Source organism: Rattus norvegicus, chromosome 11 (assembly GCF_036323735.1).
Source record: "Rattus norvegicus strain BN/NHsdMcwi chromosome 11, GRCr8, whole genome shotgun sequence".
NCBI classification, from domain to species: domain Eukaryota; kingdom Metazoa; phylum Chordata; class Mammalia; order Rodentia; family Muridae; genus Rattus; species Rattus norvegicus.
In genome coordinates, this window is record NC_086029.1 from 80,964,229 (window position 1) to 80,982,760 (window position 18,532).

Below are 18,532 nucleotides of genomic sequence, written 5' to 3' on the forward strand. Positions count from 1 at the left end.
CTGCTCTGTGGAGCCTAGCTCATGTAGACCTGGTGCTCTAAAGCCACCTGGTAAGAGGTCACCGGCCTCTGGCTCACGTGCCAGGATGTCGTACACCGGCTCCTGTTTGGGAAGGAACTGGAGAGGAATCTGCGACTATAACTTACCTATGTAATGAAGCAGCAGCGTTCCCCTCAGACTGCTTAGTCACCGCTTTCCTTGAGGCCTTCCCTCACCCACACACCTGCCTCACAGCCCTCGACAACCTGTGCTCACCCTCCCAGGGTACTGGAAAGGCAGTGAGTGGAAGTGGCGGCCACACTTGGGAAGGCCACACAAACCAACTGGCCCTCTAGTCGTAACTACGTAAGGCTTTTTTAATTTGTGAGTGTGTGTGTGTGTGTGTGTCCTGACCATGCTCTCTATGTTGGTCAGTAATTCACACACTCAAGTGATCCTCCCATTCAGTGTCTCCTGAAGAGCTAAATTACAGATCCAAGTAGGTGCTGTACCTAACTAGTTTCTTCCTCTATTTATGGACTGAAGCAGGGTCTAACTCTGCAGCTCAGACTGGCCTTGAACTTTAGGTGATCCCCCCCACTTCCTCCTCCCCAGTGCTGGGATTGTAGGTGTGAACCATCATATCTGGCCTTAGTCTTTAAACAAGAGGAAACCGTATCTAGGCTTTAAAGAGCCCGGAATCCTGTCTGAAAGAACTGCTTCTAGTTCAGGGGCTCTGTAGGTTCTGAATCAAAGCTACTAATACGACAGGAGTCTCCACATCTGCCAATGTGGGAGATCTTGACGCTCTGTCACTGACATGAAACACAACAAAACAAATTACAGGAAAGAAACACGTTAACTACACAGTTTAGAAACTTAATGGCCTACGCAGACCCTACAGCTATTCTAAACACAGAGGACGTTTTATACACTGAACTCTTCCCATGCTTGGTCTTTGGATGTGTTGCACTTGGTTTGGGCTCTGCATCACTGGGCCTCTCACTACGCACCAGGCACCTGAGACTCTGACCTGCATGGTCTGCCACACCCTGAACAATGCACCTACCAGCCTGTTAGCATCTAGGACGGCCGGCTGGAGCTGTACACATGCCCCGCTGTTGTGTTTTTAAATAAATCACTTGAACTAGCTCACGTATAGTTTAGTGCTACTAATTACATTCATAATGCCATATGAAATGATGGCCACATTTAGTTCTTTTCACTTTATTAACCTGAAATTCTACCTCCAATCTTGGCGACCACTCTTCCAGTTCCTGCTCCTATGGTTGGGATCTCAGTATTACATAGCTGCGATCCCAGTATTTGTCAGTCTGTGGCTTATTCCACACTGTGCACAGTAAAGGCTAGTCCACATCACAGCACCTGTCAAGATTTCTTCCCTTTTAATGCTAAATGACACTCCATTCAGTGTATCAAAAAATTATACCTAATTTTTTTTACAACCTATTTGTCCATCAATATTTATGCCAGGTGGTGGTGGCACACGCCTTTGACCCAGCACTCCAGCAATGCAGAGCCAGATGGATTGCTCTGAGTTCAACAACGGCCAGGGGTACACAGAAAGCCAGTCTCAAAAAATAAAATAAGACAAAAGCCAAAACTAACACCCAGCAGCTTCCATGTTCTAGGTATCATGAGTACCGCTGCTGTGAGCATAGGCATGTTTATCTTCAGAAACCGTTTTCTCACGAAAAATCAGGTATTTACATCATCTTAAAATAATACGAATCTTCTGGAAATAAACACAACACTTCCTTTATTATATAAGTTTGGCAAACAGCACAAAAATCCAGCAACATTTTAAACATGTAAAAAAGTCAAATGTCAAACAGTACTGAGTATAGTTTGAAACATTAGAAAGAATGAGTGCAGAGTTAGGATTCTGAAGCTAGCAGAGCAAGGCTTGGTTTCTGAACATGTACATGAAACACACATTAAAACACAACAACATAATTTATCTTTACAAAACCCACAGCCAGGCAATAGGAAAGCACATCAGTGGGGAAGGTTCTGGCCCACGTGTGTTCACTGAGTCTCACATATGGAAGCTACATCTACCCTGAAATACCATGTGCACAGGGCCAGGCAGGGAACCGAGGCTGCTACTGAAGTTAACAATTATTTGAGAATAATAATGCTCAATTAAATCTTTCTGTATAGCAATTTCTATTATAATAATGAATTTATTCCGCTGCAAATCTGAGAAGCTGAGACTTATTTGTTGGCAGTATAAAATTTCTGACCAGTATCAAAATCTTGGTGGAACACAGACTGAAGGCATTTTCTAGTGTCCACAGTTGGTACAGGATCTAGGAACAGGGAAGAAAACCTTAGACTTCACGATTAAGGTTCTGCTGAGCTCTGTCAAACCACAGCTCAACTCTAAGGCAAGATAAAGTAAGCCCGCGGCAGAAGTGGGTCCTACAAAGTCCACACGGGACCTCGTCTTGGGAACTCTCCCAGGAGGAGATCCGGCAGTCGGCACTGAGAGGAGCACAGGAGATCACTCACATCCTGACATGCAGGCACTGCTTCAGAAGCCAGACTGTCGGTGTATCTTACTAACTTTTTGGAATCAGCACCAGTCCCAGAACTTCAAATGGCAGCATTTACTCTTCATTAAGCCGTACCCTTTGGTGCTCTAGGAACATACCATGCTTAACCAACGCCGCTCTGCTCTGTAGGCTTTTATGTATCAGGCAGCAACTGAGTTTCTTGTACTTGTGCTTCGTTTGGGGCGCTTTGCCTGAAGAGAAGTCACTTCACAGGATTACATCTTGCTGAAGCATTCCTTAGCATTGGTCCAAACCTGAATTCCCTGAGAGCAAAAGAAACTTTATAATGCGATTCTGCACAATCACTCAGACTCACAGCCAACATCAAGGTGACTGGGGCCTCTACACGTCCCTCTAACATCACGAAGACTGCAGTGTCTACTCTCACACTCTTGTCCAATGTGGTTCTGAGTCTTAGGAGAAAGAAAATGGACACAAATGGGATCAAACAAGTCAGATTATCCCTAGTTGAAGATGATATGACCCTGTGCTTGAAAGAGAGGAAGGCTTTACCTGAGGCTACCCCGTGAGGCCCTATCTGGGGGAAGAAAACAAAGAGCAGGTGAGGTGGAGGACCCATGTGCACGTGCTGCCCCCGACCCCAGTACACAAATACGTGATATTACAAAAGAAAAACATGATGGGTCTCAGCACTGCTATCCGTGCAAGAGGTCCACACGAGCACTCCAGTTTTCTCTGGGAGAGGAAAAATGTATTTTCTAAGTAACTGTAGCTACCAAAATATCCCAAAGGATGCACACCAAAGTGTAACAGAGAAATATTTTGAAAGGCATCTTGGTGGCCTTTGTACTTAGTATGTTCTGAGTCACTGAAATTTTCATTATATTTGTGATCATTTTTTAACTTGTTTGTTTTGAGACAGAGCCTTACTATGTGGCCGTGGATGGACAGGGACTCACAGACCTGCCTGCTCTGCCTCCAAAGCGCTAGGACTGAGTGTGCCTTAACCACCATGCCTGGCCAGGGCTGGAGAGATGGCTTAGGGTTAAGAGTGTAAGTGCTGAGTCTGCAGAGGACCTGAGTTGGGTTCCTAGTGCCCGCCCAATCAGGCTGCCACAACCACGACCTCCAGCTGTCGGGGGCACCCATGTGCACACCCCTGTACAAGACATACACAAACACATTATTAAAAGCAAGCATACGTCTATTTTAAGGAAAGAAAAAAGAAACCCAGAAGCCTTGGCCTACTTGATCTGGTAAATTAGTGTGTTAGTGTAACACACCACACAAAGGTTAATCCAAACTCAGAAGAACCATTTACCATTTACGTTTGTCTTGTTTTGGAGATGGGGGGGGGGCGGGGGGGACCTCATGCAGCTCAGGCTACTCTTGAACTCTGTGTGGGAACTTCTGATCCTCCTGCCTCAGACCGAGCTCATCAGTGCTGGGATTGTAAGGGCCGTCAGCATGTTACAGTGTATGTAGTACTGGGGACTGACTGCCACCACCCTTAACCCGCTCTGTGAGTGGCCAGTGCTTGCTTTGTTTCATTCTTGCTGAAGCGCGGCCGTCTAACTACATCTGATTGAGAGCTGAGTTAGAGCTCATGATGATGCTGTATTAGCAATGACATTGTATGTAAGCACACATGCGAACTGTGGATGCTCACATTACTCCGGTAAACCAACACTAATCTTAACCAGCTGTGCTAACACCGGGGAGCGGAGGCAGGAGTGAGAGTCTGAGGTGATCCTGTGCTGCACGGTTCCAGGCTAGCCTGGGATACACAGCGAATTCAATTCAAGCCTGGGCTATATGGTGAGTTCCAAGCAGTTAGTTTGAGCTACATGGCTTGACTTTATCTGGGCTGTAGCTCAGTGGGAACTCTTGCTCAGGAACTCATGCATAGGCATGACCCGGGGAGAAAAGATGTGAGTGAATGGATCTAAATTAAGTAAAAATAAAAAAAAAACCTATCAAATTTCAAATATAAAAATCCTTTATACCTAAGCATATACACAAAAAAATGATGGGATTCTATGGTGTTGTTCTTAGGAAATAAAAGGAATGACATTCTTACTAAGCTCTGTAGTAATTAGTCTGGAATATGCATAAGAATCATTGTGTGGTTTATGAGTTTTCCTGTAAGAAGGCCAGACAAACTGTCTTAGTTAGCACACTCTCCTGAGCTAAATTATTTGACATGCTAGACATCAATGTTCAGACGTGGAACAAGTTTCTGTGACGCGGGAACACAAGGTGCACCCATGAAACCATGGCACCACGAAGCACACACACAAGCAAGTGCGCAGATGCCACGGGGTGTGGGAACACTGGCAGAGCTAAGATAAGGATAAAGACGAGAAGGCGCACTTTCTACTGTGGTCTAAATGCTACCGCAGAAAGGCTTCCTCCAGCTTCAAGGTTCTTCCTTCACTAGAGTGTGGCTGTACAGTCTGTAAGATTTACCTTACTGCCAAGTCATAACTGCGCTCCCCCAATAATGTCTATTATTTGTGACAGCAGCTGACATGTATGAGGCACGGTATTCTAAGGCCCTGTTCAAGAACAGCATGTATGTAACCAAGTCATGTAGTGGTGCATACTTTCAAACACAAATTATAAACAGGCACAAACTTGGAGACACAGTAACTTAAATTGGGAAATTAGGAAAAGTTAGTAAGAGAACTCGCATAAGCATATGAGCCCTTTCACAATGTGCAAGAGCTGGTGTGGGTTCTGTGGGTTGGGTCTGATGGCAGCACCTGGACCTATGATGCCATCACACGGACCCTTTGTTTTCAGAACTAGGTTCTCACGTGTTTTAGGCCGAGAATTGTTTCAGGCCAATTCTCCTGACCCCATTCCTGCTCCGTGTAGCACTCCACTGATTAAGCTACTTCCCCACACGTGCATCCCTGAATGAAGCTGCATCCCAGGGCTGGCTACCTTTTTGCACATGCTGATCTGCATGACAGCATAGCTGATGAGGGCTTCCTTTAGGTCCCGGTTCTTTTGTTCTTTGAAGCGTTCAATATCAGCCCATGCATTTTTCACAAATTCTCTGAAATACAAATACATAGTCATGTTTATTCTCATCTAAAGACTGTATATTCCATGCACAATCAACCTGTGTGCATAGCCATTTTCTCCAACTGAAATCCTAATACTCCCCCAATATGGGGGTGGGGGGAGGAGCTAATGCAACTTGTGGATTAGGAAAGCTGTAAGACCTACAAGGTCCCTCCCAAGGTCACAAAGCGGTGAACAAACTCTGGGTAAAGCGTCATTTCTGTGGAGCCACTGCAGGCTGGACAGGAGCTCCAGGGGTATGGCCCTCATGAGTCATCCTTCACGGCTTGTCAGTAACCCCATCGAACTCACTGGCTCACCATGCTAGGGTGACTGTGTCTGGTGTGTCATCTGTGCCCTAAGTGGAGTAAACAGACATCTGTTCATATCTCCTCAGGATAAGTTGTGCCATAGTTTCTTAAAATTGTCTCTGTAGAAGAAAAAGCTATTGCTTGTGTAAGAGAGGTGCTTTTCCTTCATGTATATCAGAGGAAAAAGGTATCTGGATACTCCCCTGTAGTATGCCTAGTATTTCTGTGTACATTAATAGTTTTGGCCATAACAGGTCTACCTTCAAACAGATATGGATGGGTCCTTGAGCCACTCAGAGCCTTGTAGATGCCATAGGAAATGCCGGCCTTGGGCCACTGGAAAGTATGTACTAATTATGAATCCTGGTTAGCATGTGCATGACTGAAATGACAACCTGGGGCCTGAGAGCTCAGTGGTTAAGAACACTGGCTGCTCATATAGAAGACTGGGGTTTAGTTCCCAGCAATCACATGACAGCTTACAATGTCTACAACTCCAGTTCCAGTAGATCTGACACCCTCTTCTGTCCTCCATGGGCACTAGACACATACACTGTGCATTCACTCCCATGTAAACTAATAGGAAATATTAAATGATAATCTGGGTCTTAAACAATGACTGCTGGGCTTGGAGGCAGATTCCCAAAGCCCAACTACTAGGGAGTGTGAAGGGGAAGGGGGATTGGACCCTGGAAGTTCACACAAGTTTGGGTAACACAGTGTGACTGAGCCCCCAACCCTAACCAAATGGACGCATGAGTGAATAATCCCTACAGGCACCTTTTAATTGTATCAATAAAAACTGATTTGACTTTTTTAAGAGTACACAGTTCCAAAACTCAAAAAAGCCACTTTAAAAAAAAATCTTTTTTGTCTGTTTGTTTTTCAAGACAGGGCATCTCTGCCCTGGCTGTCTTGGGATACACTTTGTAGAGCAGGCTGGCCTCAAACTCAAGATCTTCCTGCCTCTGCCTGCTGAGTGCTAGGATCAAAGGTGCACACCACGACGACCAGCTGATTCTCATTTAGACGAAGCAGAAAGAAAAGGAGCCAAATGATGAGAGCAGATGTGAGATCTAAATTCTAGAAATATTTATGAAAACTATATTCCAAGTCTTTATGCAAGGCAGGAAGGGGACACGGCTCTCAGTTACTTACACTGAAGGTTCCATGAACCCACTGACCAGTCTCCACCCAGAGCTAACAGGCAGAACACACTACAGAACAAGGTCCACGCCCTGACAGTGTGGGAGGGAGGGTGGCACTCCCTGTGAAGTGGCCCTGGTGCTGTGTTCTGCAGGATGATCAGACTTTGTTAATGAGGTAAAAAGGGCACAGAGAATGTGCAAAAATATAAATCATGAAAAGTAAAGAACAAAAAATTACAACCCTGATTCCTACACCACCACCCCACCCTGCACATCACAACTGTTTCTAGGCTCCAACTTTGCAGTCAGCTCAGTCAGCGTCCAGGATGGCACAGAGCAGGAGCTGTCAGAGGACACCTAGCCCGTCACGTCTAGCGCTGTTAAGCATTGAGGCATTTTACCTGCCTTCCAGATTTTTAGACTTCAGCTGCTGTTCCCCTTCATTTATCTGCTCCTCTAGCACCTTTATCCGGGCTTCTCTTTGCTCTGGAGTTTCTTGACCAAAGAGTTTGGTAGTCATTCCCTTCAACGAGAATGTTCTCACAGTCTAAAAGGAACAGAAACAGATAAACAGACAAGACCAGGTACATACAGTGGACATTACTCAACTAACGGGAAGAATTCCAGCATGTGCCACAAGCCGGACGACTCGAAGGGCATCCTGACAGGACAGCCAGAGACCAGCACTGTCTGACTCTACTAAAGAGGGGTATCAGTCAGAGGCGGGAAGTAGACTGTGGTTTCCAGGACCGGGAAGAAGGCAGTTTTAGTTTGAAAATATGCAAGTGTTCTAAGGATCAGCTGTAAACAACGTAACTACCCCACTCTACTTGAAACTGGTTATTATGGTACTGTCTTTCTGAAGACAGGGTCTCACTATGCAGACTAGCAGCTTCAAACTCAATGAACTGCCTGTGTCTGCCTCCCGTGCTGGCTTCCTAATAAGTGCGTTTAGACGGAGCAACTGTCTGTGAGCTGAGTGACGGAGAGGCTGTATGCCCTGGCTGCTGCCCTGTTTCTAGATCCTTCTCACAACATATAGCCAGTGAATTCGGGCCAACTGGCTGAACTGTACAGAGAGATTTATACAAGATACAGAGTTTTCTTCACAAATACACAAACACACCATTAAGCATTAAAGAGTACAACATACTCCCTACTTAGCAGAAATGTACGGATTCTAATTGGGTAAAGCTTTGCAAGGTAAACGAAGTTTTTTTTTTATAAAAAGTTTTCATTTTAAGATTTATTTATTTATTATATATGAGTACATTGTAGCTGTCTTCAGACACACCAGAAGAGGGCATCAGATCTCATTACAGATGGTTGTGAGCCACCATATGGTTGCTGGGAATTGAACTCAGGACCTCTGGAAGAGCAGTCAGTGCTCTTAACCACTGAGCCATCTCTCCAGCCCCCTATTTTTAAGATTCATGTGTAAAGTACATGGGTATCAGGTGCTCAAAGAAGCCAGAAGCTGGGATCAGACCCCTCATAGCAGGAGGTAAATGTGATTGTGAGTTTACTGTCTTAAGTGCTAGCAATCAAATTCGGTTCCTACAAGAGCAGCATGTACACAAGTACTCTTTTTTTTTTCCCCTTTCTTTTTTTCGGAGCTGAGGACCGAACCCAGGGCCTTGCACTTTCTAGGCAAGCACAGCAAGTATTCTTAACCCCAGCCCCTGAACTAAAATCCCTATAAACACCTTTCACAGTTTTGATGGCTGTTATCTTTTTATATCAAGAAAGTAACCAAAAGGGGCAGGAGAGATGCTCAGTGGTTAAGAACATCTGTTGCTCGTTCAAAAGACTCAGGTTTGGTTCCAACATTGGCTGACAACTGCCTGTAACTCCAGTTCTAAGGTATCCAATGCCCTTTCCTGGCTTCTGCAGGTTGGCGGGGTATGGCACATGCACACACTAGACATAGACACACACACGTGCACACCAACACACACACTTCTATTAAGTCTTTTTAAACGTCGAGGGAAGCCAAGACACTGTCTAGGAGTGATTCTGTAATCTGTAATAAAGCTTTCCAGAAAAAAAAGGCAACCAACCTCACGGTTCTCATTACGACCGCACCCACTCCCACCGCACCACCCCAGCTCCAGAGACCTGAAGAGCACTCACCCCAGTGGCCAGCTCCTCGCACTGCTGCTTCTTGGAGGCCAGGTCCTGAGCAGCTGTCTCCAGGTCATACTGCATAAGCTCATGCTTCCTGCACACAGCCCTGGGGTGAGCAAGGACAGCACTAAGGTGACTTGGCTTCCTTAACGTAGCAGGAATGTCGTTAGGGGCCCAGGGAGAGGCAGTCATAATGTCTAACTAGTTTCAGAGCTTTTCAACCACATCTTTCAAGTTTAAATTGTAGTAGCCCAACCCTGAAAATTAAATCTAACAGAACCTAAGCATAAAAACTTTACATATCCACAAACAAAAGATGGCTTACACAATTATTTAATAAGTGTACAACTAATTGTTCAGTATGCAGCAACCTTTTTTCTGAAAGAGTCTCATCATGTGTAGCCAAACTAGCTTTGAATTTCAAACCCTCTTGCTCTACCTCCTGACTGCCGTGTCATATGCAATTCCCACTACGCCCAGCTCAAGAGCTCACTCTGGGGCCTCATGTGGCAAGTGAGTATTATTTTAAAGGGCAAAATCTCAAAGTTGTCTTCTTTTTTATTCTAGAAATATCTTGGCCTTAGTTCATCATAATAATGAACTATTCTTACTATAAAAACAATTCTAATACAGAAGTGCACAGAATAGGAACAGTACCAGAGTCCCCACAAGCCTACTCTACACACATAACCTACACACTGATATGTGTCTAACGTTCCAGGACTCAGCTAGGCATTTATGACACGCTCACGCACACCTCCACTGTGCCGACACCTTCACATTTAGTCATGAGCTGTGGATGTCAACGGTCATCATTTCATGATTTGTAAGACTTACACAGAATTTCACTGTATTCAGCAACTTTCTATGATGTTGTAACCTGAGAACCTATTGTGGTGAAACTTGCTTCTATGTAAGGCAGGCAGGCAGAAAGCCAAGGGCCCACCAGCATTCTTGTGCTGACAAGCTGAAGGATACGGCTCTTCTGAATTCCTAGTAATGTTTTTTCAAAGATGTATATTTGAAACTGAGTGTGCGAGCCTGTGTGCTGGGATGGTCACGTGAGCACAGGTGTCTGCAGACACCATCAGCACTGGATTCCCTGGCACTGGAGTTACAGAGTTACAGGAGTCAGCCGTACTGAGAGCTGAACTCCGTCCCCTGGAAGTGCAGTAGAAGCTTACTCTACACCAACTCTCCAGCTCCTCGGGAAACCTTTGCCGTCTTCTCCCCCATTTGAGAACATGGTCTTATTACTAAGTACTCCTGGCCGGCCTGGAACTCAAGTCCACAGACCGGGCTAGCCTGCACCTCGCAGAGATCCATGTGCCCCTGCCTTCTGACCACGGTGACTAGTGGGCACACAGCATGCTGGCCTCCAACACAGTGTTCATACTGCTTTTCAATGTGACAGAACTAATCAAAAGCTAACTCTTCCAGAAAGATAATTTTTCTAACTTGAATTAAAGAAAAAAAAGTCAAGCTGAGCAGTGGTGGCAAACGCCTTTCCCAGCACTCGGGTTCTCTGTGAGTTCGAGGACAGCCTGGGCTACAAGGCGAATTCCAGGACAGCCAGGGCTACACAGAAAAACCCCTTCTTGGAAAAACAACAACAAAACAAAAGAAAGGAAAAGAGAGAATGGTAGTTGGAATGAGTATGTTCACGTGTGAATGACTGACTGAGCCCCAGTTGCTGAAATTGCTTGGGAAGAACTAGGAGGTGTGTGCTCTGAGGTGTCAAAAGCCCATGCCATTCCAGTTAGCTCTGCCTCTCTCTTCCTGATGCTTGTGGATCAAATGTTCTCAGCCACTACTCCCGTGGACCTGCTGCCTGCCGCCATCTCCCACTCTGCTGTTCATGGACTGGCTTTCCAAAACTGTATGCAGCCCCCAACTAAATGGTTTCTTTTGTAAGCTGCTGCCTCAGTCACGGTGTCTCAAGAGCGGCAGAAAAGGAACCTACGACACGGAGGGAGGAGGACCATACTACTTTCTTATGCAGTAGTCTGTCTAGCAGAGATTCGGTTTGTCTCTAGGGCTCTACACTCTGCCTGTATTTTGGGCCCAATCTTCAAACTGGAAAAAGCAGTCAGAAACAGGCCAGAAGCACCCAACACAGGCTCTCCTGAAGAAGATGCTTTATGGGTGGGATGTCTTATTTTTATGCTTGTTAGAGGAATACACTGTGGTGCAGTGAGAATTTTGTTTTGATAAACAGAATTACTATAAGAATATGTTTATGTTTTAATTCCAGTGTGGGATTTGGGGCTACAGCAGCTGACCATGATTTGCCTTGCGTTCCAGCAGACGCATGGTTTGCCATTGGCAGATAGTTTCTACGACCCTTAGATTTCTGGGGACTTTTCAGAGGGCAGATAAATGCTAGGGCCCCAAGAGGCACAGGGGGTGTTGTTTGTTTGTTAAGTAGTTGTGTGACAGAAAGAAACAGGAAATTAGATACCCTAATGCCCATAAGTAGTAGGAAGTAGTCTAATGACAATGTCGCCCCCTTTCCGCTATCCTTTTTTCTCGTCTATCTAGCATTAGGAGGTTGGAAGAGTGGAAGAAAATCTGTGCAGAAGTGTGGAAGAAAAAAGTAAGCACAAATTAGCCAAAGTATGGCTACACTGGGGCCTCACGACAGGGTCTGACACAAAGAAACCATTTAAAAAGCAACTGCCACCTACATCTGCGGGCCTGTCATTAGATACCCACCGAAGTGCTTCCGCATAGAACAAGTACTCCTTCAGCTGGTCTGCGTAGTGCTCCTCGTCTTCCAAGATATCGTCAATAGAAGACGCATACCTGTGTAAGGAACACTTGAACTGTGTCACGAAGAACTAATGTTTTAAAGTGGCAGCTCACAAGCACCTACAACTCCGTCCCCAGGGATCCCACCACTCTCCTGGTCCCTGTGGGCATCTGAACACACATGTCATTCACACACAGGAACACACGCACAAAGATGAATAATGCTTAAAACTCTTTCTTAAAAACTAGTTAGTTTGAATATGGCATGAGAGAAATTAATATTTAAAGAAAATATTCTCCTACCTCTGAGGAGCCTAAGGTGCACTGACTGAGATGCAGTGTAAAAGTGAGGGTTTGTATAGGTTCACTGTGGCAGTGTTGACCCAAGCTCATTAACACACCCAGTACTTGACATACTCATCTTGTTCGTGATGAGAGCATTTAATACCTTGGTTTAAAAGAGCTATTTAAATACAGTAATTATATTTTATTGATATAAGGTGTGTGTGTGTGTGTGTGTGTGTGTGTGTGTGAGCGTGCATGCGCGCGCGCGCGTGCGCGCGTACACACAAGCACCATGGTCCATGGTGGAAGACAGAAAACAGCTTTCAAAGCACTTGCCTAGGAAGCGCAAGGCCCTGGGTTCGGTCCCCAGCTCCGAAAAAAAGAACCAAAAAAAAAAAAAAAAAAAAAAAAAAAGAAAAAGAAAACAGCTTTCAGGAGTTGGTCCTTTCCATTTACAATGTGGGACCTGGAATCAAACTCAAGTCACCAGACTTGGAAGCAAGGGCCTTGACCCACTGAACCCCCTCACTGGCCTCAATGTTGTCTTTTCTTTTACAATTTTTTTTCATTTTTGTTTTGATAGGAACATTCACATATGCATTATACATAAATTTATATTCAAAGGAAAAAAATTTGAGGGCCCATCTAAGTGTCCTCAGACTCCCTGTGCAGTGAGGGGTCTTCTGGTTCTCCTGCCTCTATCTTCCCAGTGCCTGGATGACAAGTGTGTCCAACCACAGTGGGTTAACATGGTGCTGGGGACTGAACTCATGACCCTACCAACTGTGCTGTATCTTAGACCTGGAACAACGTGTCAGTGCTAATGCTGCAGTGGACTTAGGCACATGTGTGTTGTATCAGCATCTCCACACCTTTTTCAGCTTCTCCAATGAAATGGTACCTTATGCAGCACTCATTTCTATGAATTTTACATTAAGAGTTCTTTTTCCCTCTGGGCATGGTGATACATGCCTTTAATCCTAGCACTCAGGAGGCAGATCTGTGAGTTCTATGATAGCCGGGACTATGTAGAGACTCTATCTAAAAACAAACAAACAAAAACAAAAAACCCCCCAAAACCCCAAAGCTCCTTTTCTTTTGTACACTCTCTTCAATATTCTCCTAAAAGCTACACTTTTAGTTTTACTATAACATATACAGTAATCTAAATTGAATTACTTTTTATATAAAGTATAAGATTATATAAAGTATAAAATCTCTTTATGGCCATAATATAGCTCTACAATTAATCTTGAAAGTTAGATTCTTTGTCAAAACTGGTTTTGGCTATTTCAACATCATATAAACTTTAGATCAGTTTTTGTCTGTTTTTAAGACAGGATCTCACACAACCTTGGCTTGTCCTTGGCCTTAGATTGGCATTTCAGACTATGATATTCTTTTAGAGAAATGCCACTCTTAAACAACAACAACAACAACAACAACAACAACAACAACAACAACAACAACAACATCAACAACACCCACTTTTTATGAAGCAGCTTCCCCAACCCAGAGTGTGCTCTGGCCGAGGTTCTGCTCCTCCAGGAAACCAATCAGCAGACCTCTCCACAGCACCTGCCTCACAGGTCCGGCCTCACAGCTGGGCCTCACAGCTCCGGCCTCATCCCCATGGTGTCAGCTATAGTTCTGGAGTCTCTGGAAAACCCTGGTGGCCTTCTCCAGTCAGCAGCTTTCAGCTTTCCAGGTTTGTCCAGCCAGAGAACCCAGTTGCTTGGGGACTCAGAGCCACTGTCTTCCCAGCTCTGGCTGGCAGTGCAGCCCTACTATGTGGCAAGGCAGCAGAGGCCGAAAGGTGAAGAAGCATCTTGAAAATGTTTACTACTGACAGTGTTAAAGTGCGTCAAATAACGTTCTGTGACACTGGACTGCACATTCAGACTCTCTCTCTCTTCTGTCACTACACTGAGCAGGCCCAGCTGCTTAGCCCCTCAGGTACTCACACGTCCATGTGATGCCCGGCACTCTGCAGGCCGTCACCCATTTCTTTTTCAATGGCACTCCATTCACTAGATGAAAAGAGAACAAAAATACCATCAACTAGCTCTATGGGATATTATTCAATGGGACAGTTTACAAGATGCTTTTCTAGTTAGGACCCAGATTTGGATTTACTGTCCTGTGATTCAAGTCCATTGGCTTTCCCTTAAAATTTAATAATTAAAGGTGAGAACACAGGCACACAAAGCTGGCTCAGTTGGTAGAATGCCTACCTATCTTGTCCCAAACCCCAAGTCTATCCTCAGTACCATCCAAACTAAGTGTGGCAGCACATACTGTAAGCCCAGCACTCGAAAGGCAGAAGCAGAAGGCTCAGAAGTTCAAGGTCATTTCTGACAACATGAAAACTTTAAGGCCAGCCTGGTCTACATAATGAGTTCCAAACCAGCCAGGGCTACCCAGTAGGATCATGTCCCCAATGACCTAAGGTTGGCCCCAGTTCCCACAGGACAGCCCACAAACTCTAGTTCCAGAGGGGCTTTTGGTCTCCATGGGCACGAGGCACGAGGGTACACATATATACACACAGGCAGAACACCCCTAATATAAGATCAGTTAAAAAGCATTAAAGATGATTTAAGTAACCAAACTGGGAAAGTCGCATATACATACATATACTATCTTCCCCAGTTTGGGGACTGAGCCTAGGGCCTCATACAACTGGACAACTGTTCTCCCCTGAGCTACATATACCTCTAGCCTTTACTTTCTTTTTTTTTGGTTCTTTTTTTCGGAGCTGGGGACCGAACCCAGGGCCTTGCGCTTCCTAGGCAAGCGCTCTACCACTGAGCTAAATCCTCAACCCCCAGCCTTTACTTTCTAATCACTGAAACACTGAAACACTTGTCTTGCCAAAGTCTTCATATATTATAAAATAATAAAAATAAAAGAAAGAGAAAGTATCCACTTCTATTACATAGTAGTTTCCAGTGATTCTCCCCAGGAAATCAACAGAGAAAGTAAAAGACCCTATGCCCCTCAGTCAGGAATCTCACCCAGTATAGAGAATTTTCTCCCCACTTTGTTTACAATGCCTTTAAAATAAAAGTATTTATTTGAAAAGTGAAAGCTGTTGCTTCAGGACATCACTGACCACTGCTCTGCCAGGCACAATGAAACATGGCTGTAAATCTCAACACTTGAGAGGCAGTGATGAGTGGATGGTTTTAAGTCTGAGATAAGCCTGGGTTCCAACAGAAGGAGTTCCAGGCCAGCAGAAGCTACAGGGTTCTCAAACCAGCCGGAGTCTAGAGAAATGTAAGCCCAAGGGCCAGAGTGTGGACAGCTAGCACTCATTCAATATGACAGACAATCCATCTGTGATCCCAGTGCTTGGGAGGGAGAAACGGAAGCTTCCCAGAGCAAGCTGGTAGCTAGACTAGTCCAAACTGGTGAGCTCTAGATTCAAGTAAGAGAACCTTACTTCCTTCGGTGATAAGGTGGAGAGCGATCACAAGAAACCCAATGTGAACCTCTGGCTTCTACACACGTGTACATACTTCAACATGTGCACACTCCCCAACACGTGCATCTACTCACATCTGACCACACGCACACAATTAGATATACACTCTCCTGACTCATACAGTATAAAAGCTTTTTTTTTTTTTTTTTTTTTTTTGGGTTCTTTTTTTTCGGAGCTGGGGACCGAACCCAGGGCCTTGCGCTTCCTAGGTAAGCGCTCTACCACTGAGCTAAATCCCCAGCCCCATAAAAGCTTTAAAATACTGTTTTTAAGTCAAAAAGCTAATTGGAGCTAAATGCTTTTGTTTATATGACACTTACCTAAAAACTCTCCCATAATTCCCATGTACTTTATATACACCATACAGTCGATCTGCTACTCTCTGAAATATTTAACACAAACTGGTATTAGGTTGAAATCATATATAGATTACCTTTTAAAAATTCATATGCATTTTAAGAGATGAAAAACATCATGCTTAGTACAATAAACCAAGAAAATACAGCAAATACTCTCCAAAACTCCATCAAACACTAACACAGAATGAGCATGTACCCGAATATTTACTAGGTGTTCCCAGTTCTTTTATCAGTTGCTAATTACTACTTTTACAGTTCTGACAGTAGGAGAAGCAGGACTCAGCCCAGCACATCAGCACCGGCTTCAGAAACACATCAAATAGCTGTACTAAACCAGGGTCCTGTGTTCTCACACTCGGAGCTAAGGTACAGAGGAGCTCCTTTCTGGAGGAGGAGAAGAGACAGGAAAGGAGAGCCTGTGACATGCTCTGCACAGTGCACAGTGGACACACAGCCCTTCTCCTCTAAGTCTCCTAACACACTTCAAAGTGGTGTGGGCTGGTGGCACACACCTCTAATTCCAGCATTAGAGGGACAGAGGCAAGTGTATCTGTGAGTTCAAAGACAGCCTAGTTTACAGAGTGAGCCGTAGGCTCCCTATAGGGAGACCCTGTGTCAAAAAAAAAAAAAAAAAAGAAAAAAAAAGACTTCTGATTCTCTCCTGCCACCCTCTCTGATTGAGCTGCAAACACCAGACATTACCATATTTATGAACAACTATAAAATACTACATATGATGTCAGTAACTACCATTCACATCTTTAAAACGCTAGCAGAGTAAACTTGTATTTTTAGAATATTAGACAGGTTATATTAAAATGTGATTCTGTCTGGAGAAGAAGCAAAAGAGTACAATAGGAAACAGAAATGTGGGGGTTGGGGATTTAGCTCAGTGGTAGAGCGCTTGCCTAGCAAGCACAAGGCCCTGGGTTCGGTCCCCAGCTCTGAAAAAAAAGAAAAAAGAAAAAAGAGGAAACAGAAATGTGCAATTAAACAAGTATGAGTTCATACTTGCTTTATATGTGTTTTGCCTACATGTATGTCTGTGCATCGCATGTATATACTGCATGCACATCTCAAGAGGGCACTAGATCCCCTGGAACTAGAGTTGCACATGGTTGTGAGCCACTGTCTAGGTGATGGTAACCTATTGGGTCTTCAGAGCGGTAACAAGTAACTGCCTGAGCCACCTCTCCAGCCCCATGAGGGCAGTTGTTATGTAGAGCTGTGAGACTACATCAGAGTTCTCCACATCTTTACGTTGTGTCTGTGGCAGATAAGGGCATCATCTCCATCAGCTGGTGTGCCAACCAGGGTGACCCACCAGGTGTCAAGTTTTCCTCCCATCTTTTGTCCAGAATGTCTGTAGGTGGCTAAGAGCATGTGCTCCTGAGGCAGGTTTATAATCTCACTCTGGACCCTGGACCTGTCTACTGGGAGGTATTAGAGTTTACAACAAATGACCTGCCTGGACTCTCATTATTACAAAGCACACATCCATGTGAGAAGAGTGAACACCTACACTGTGACGGCAAGCACCAGTCTCCTGTTTTTAGAAAACAAATTCTGAAAGATTACAGTATTTGCCTGGTGTGAACAGCAAGGACCAGATTCAAACTTCTTGGCGCTAAGGCCACCTGCTTTGCCAAGTAGTTCTGTTTGACTTAAGTATTTAACTCATACCCAGCAGTTTTAAAAGACTTTTTCCTAACAGAAAAGATAATACTTCTATTTGTCCTTTCATTTGTTTCTTTCTTTCTTCTTTTTTTCCCCCTAAGACAGGGTTTCTCTGTGTACCTTGGCTATTTTCAACTCACTCTGTAGACCAGGCTAGCCTCAAACTCAGAGATCCACCTGCCTTTGCCTTCCAGAGCGCTGGGATTAAACGTGTGCACCACCACCATCCGCCTTAAACATCTAAGCCAGTGGTTCACACCCTTCCTGATGCTGCAATCCTTTAACACAGATCCCCATGTTTTGGTGACCTCCCCAACCATAAAATTATTTTTGCTGCTACTTCGTATTTTGCTACTGTTACGAACCATAAAGCAAATATTTCTGGAGACAGAGGTTTGCCAAAGGGGTCCACTGATCTGTCTTCTCTACAGTTGACACTGCATTAGGGAAAGTCCCAGGGAGCTTTCTGAGCGGTTTTCAAGCCTATGTTCATGTGGGCCTTTAACCTTCCACCCTGCTGTTATCTCCATGTGTCATGCCCTTTCTCCTAATTTCAGAACATGGTTTTAAAACCCAAGTTAGTCAGAAGATGTCACATGGTTCCACAGTTACAATTAGAACTTCACCATAAGTCATACTCAATGTGTGGAATTTTATGGTAATGAAAGATCCAGAAATTTCAGCTTATCAACTCAAAATTCTTTCTAATATTCAGTCCTTGCTTCCAAGTAGTAAGGTAACAGGGAGAACAACCCACTCCAGTGTGGCTTTCTTTACTTGGCATTTTACAGTATAT

General features: G+C 44.5%; 1 protein-coding gene across 4 annotated transcripts in view; it reads right to left on the minus strand.

Annotated features, from left to right (window-relative positions):
- Positions 1-1,736: 1,736 nt before the first annotated feature.
- The window catches only part of Snx4 (sorting nexin 4), a 57,270-nt gene continuing 40,474 nt past the window's right edge, over positions 1,737-18,532 (minus strand). For 2 of the 4 annotated variants that reach the window (XM_063270645.1, XM_063270644.1), the window contains 6 exons: positions 16,021-16,082; positions 14,178-14,243; positions 11,893-11,982; positions 9,184-9,283; positions 7,452-7,597; positions 1,737-5,583 (listed from right to left, as the gene is read on the minus strand). In XM_063270645.1, the coding sequence (XP_063126715.1) occupies positions 5,361-5,583; positions 7,452-7,597; positions 9,184-9,283; positions 11,893-11,982; positions 14,178-14,243; positions 16,021-16,082 (687 nt within the window). In that variant the 3' untranslated portion in view covers positions 1,737-5,360. 4 annotated transcript variants of the gene reach the window in all.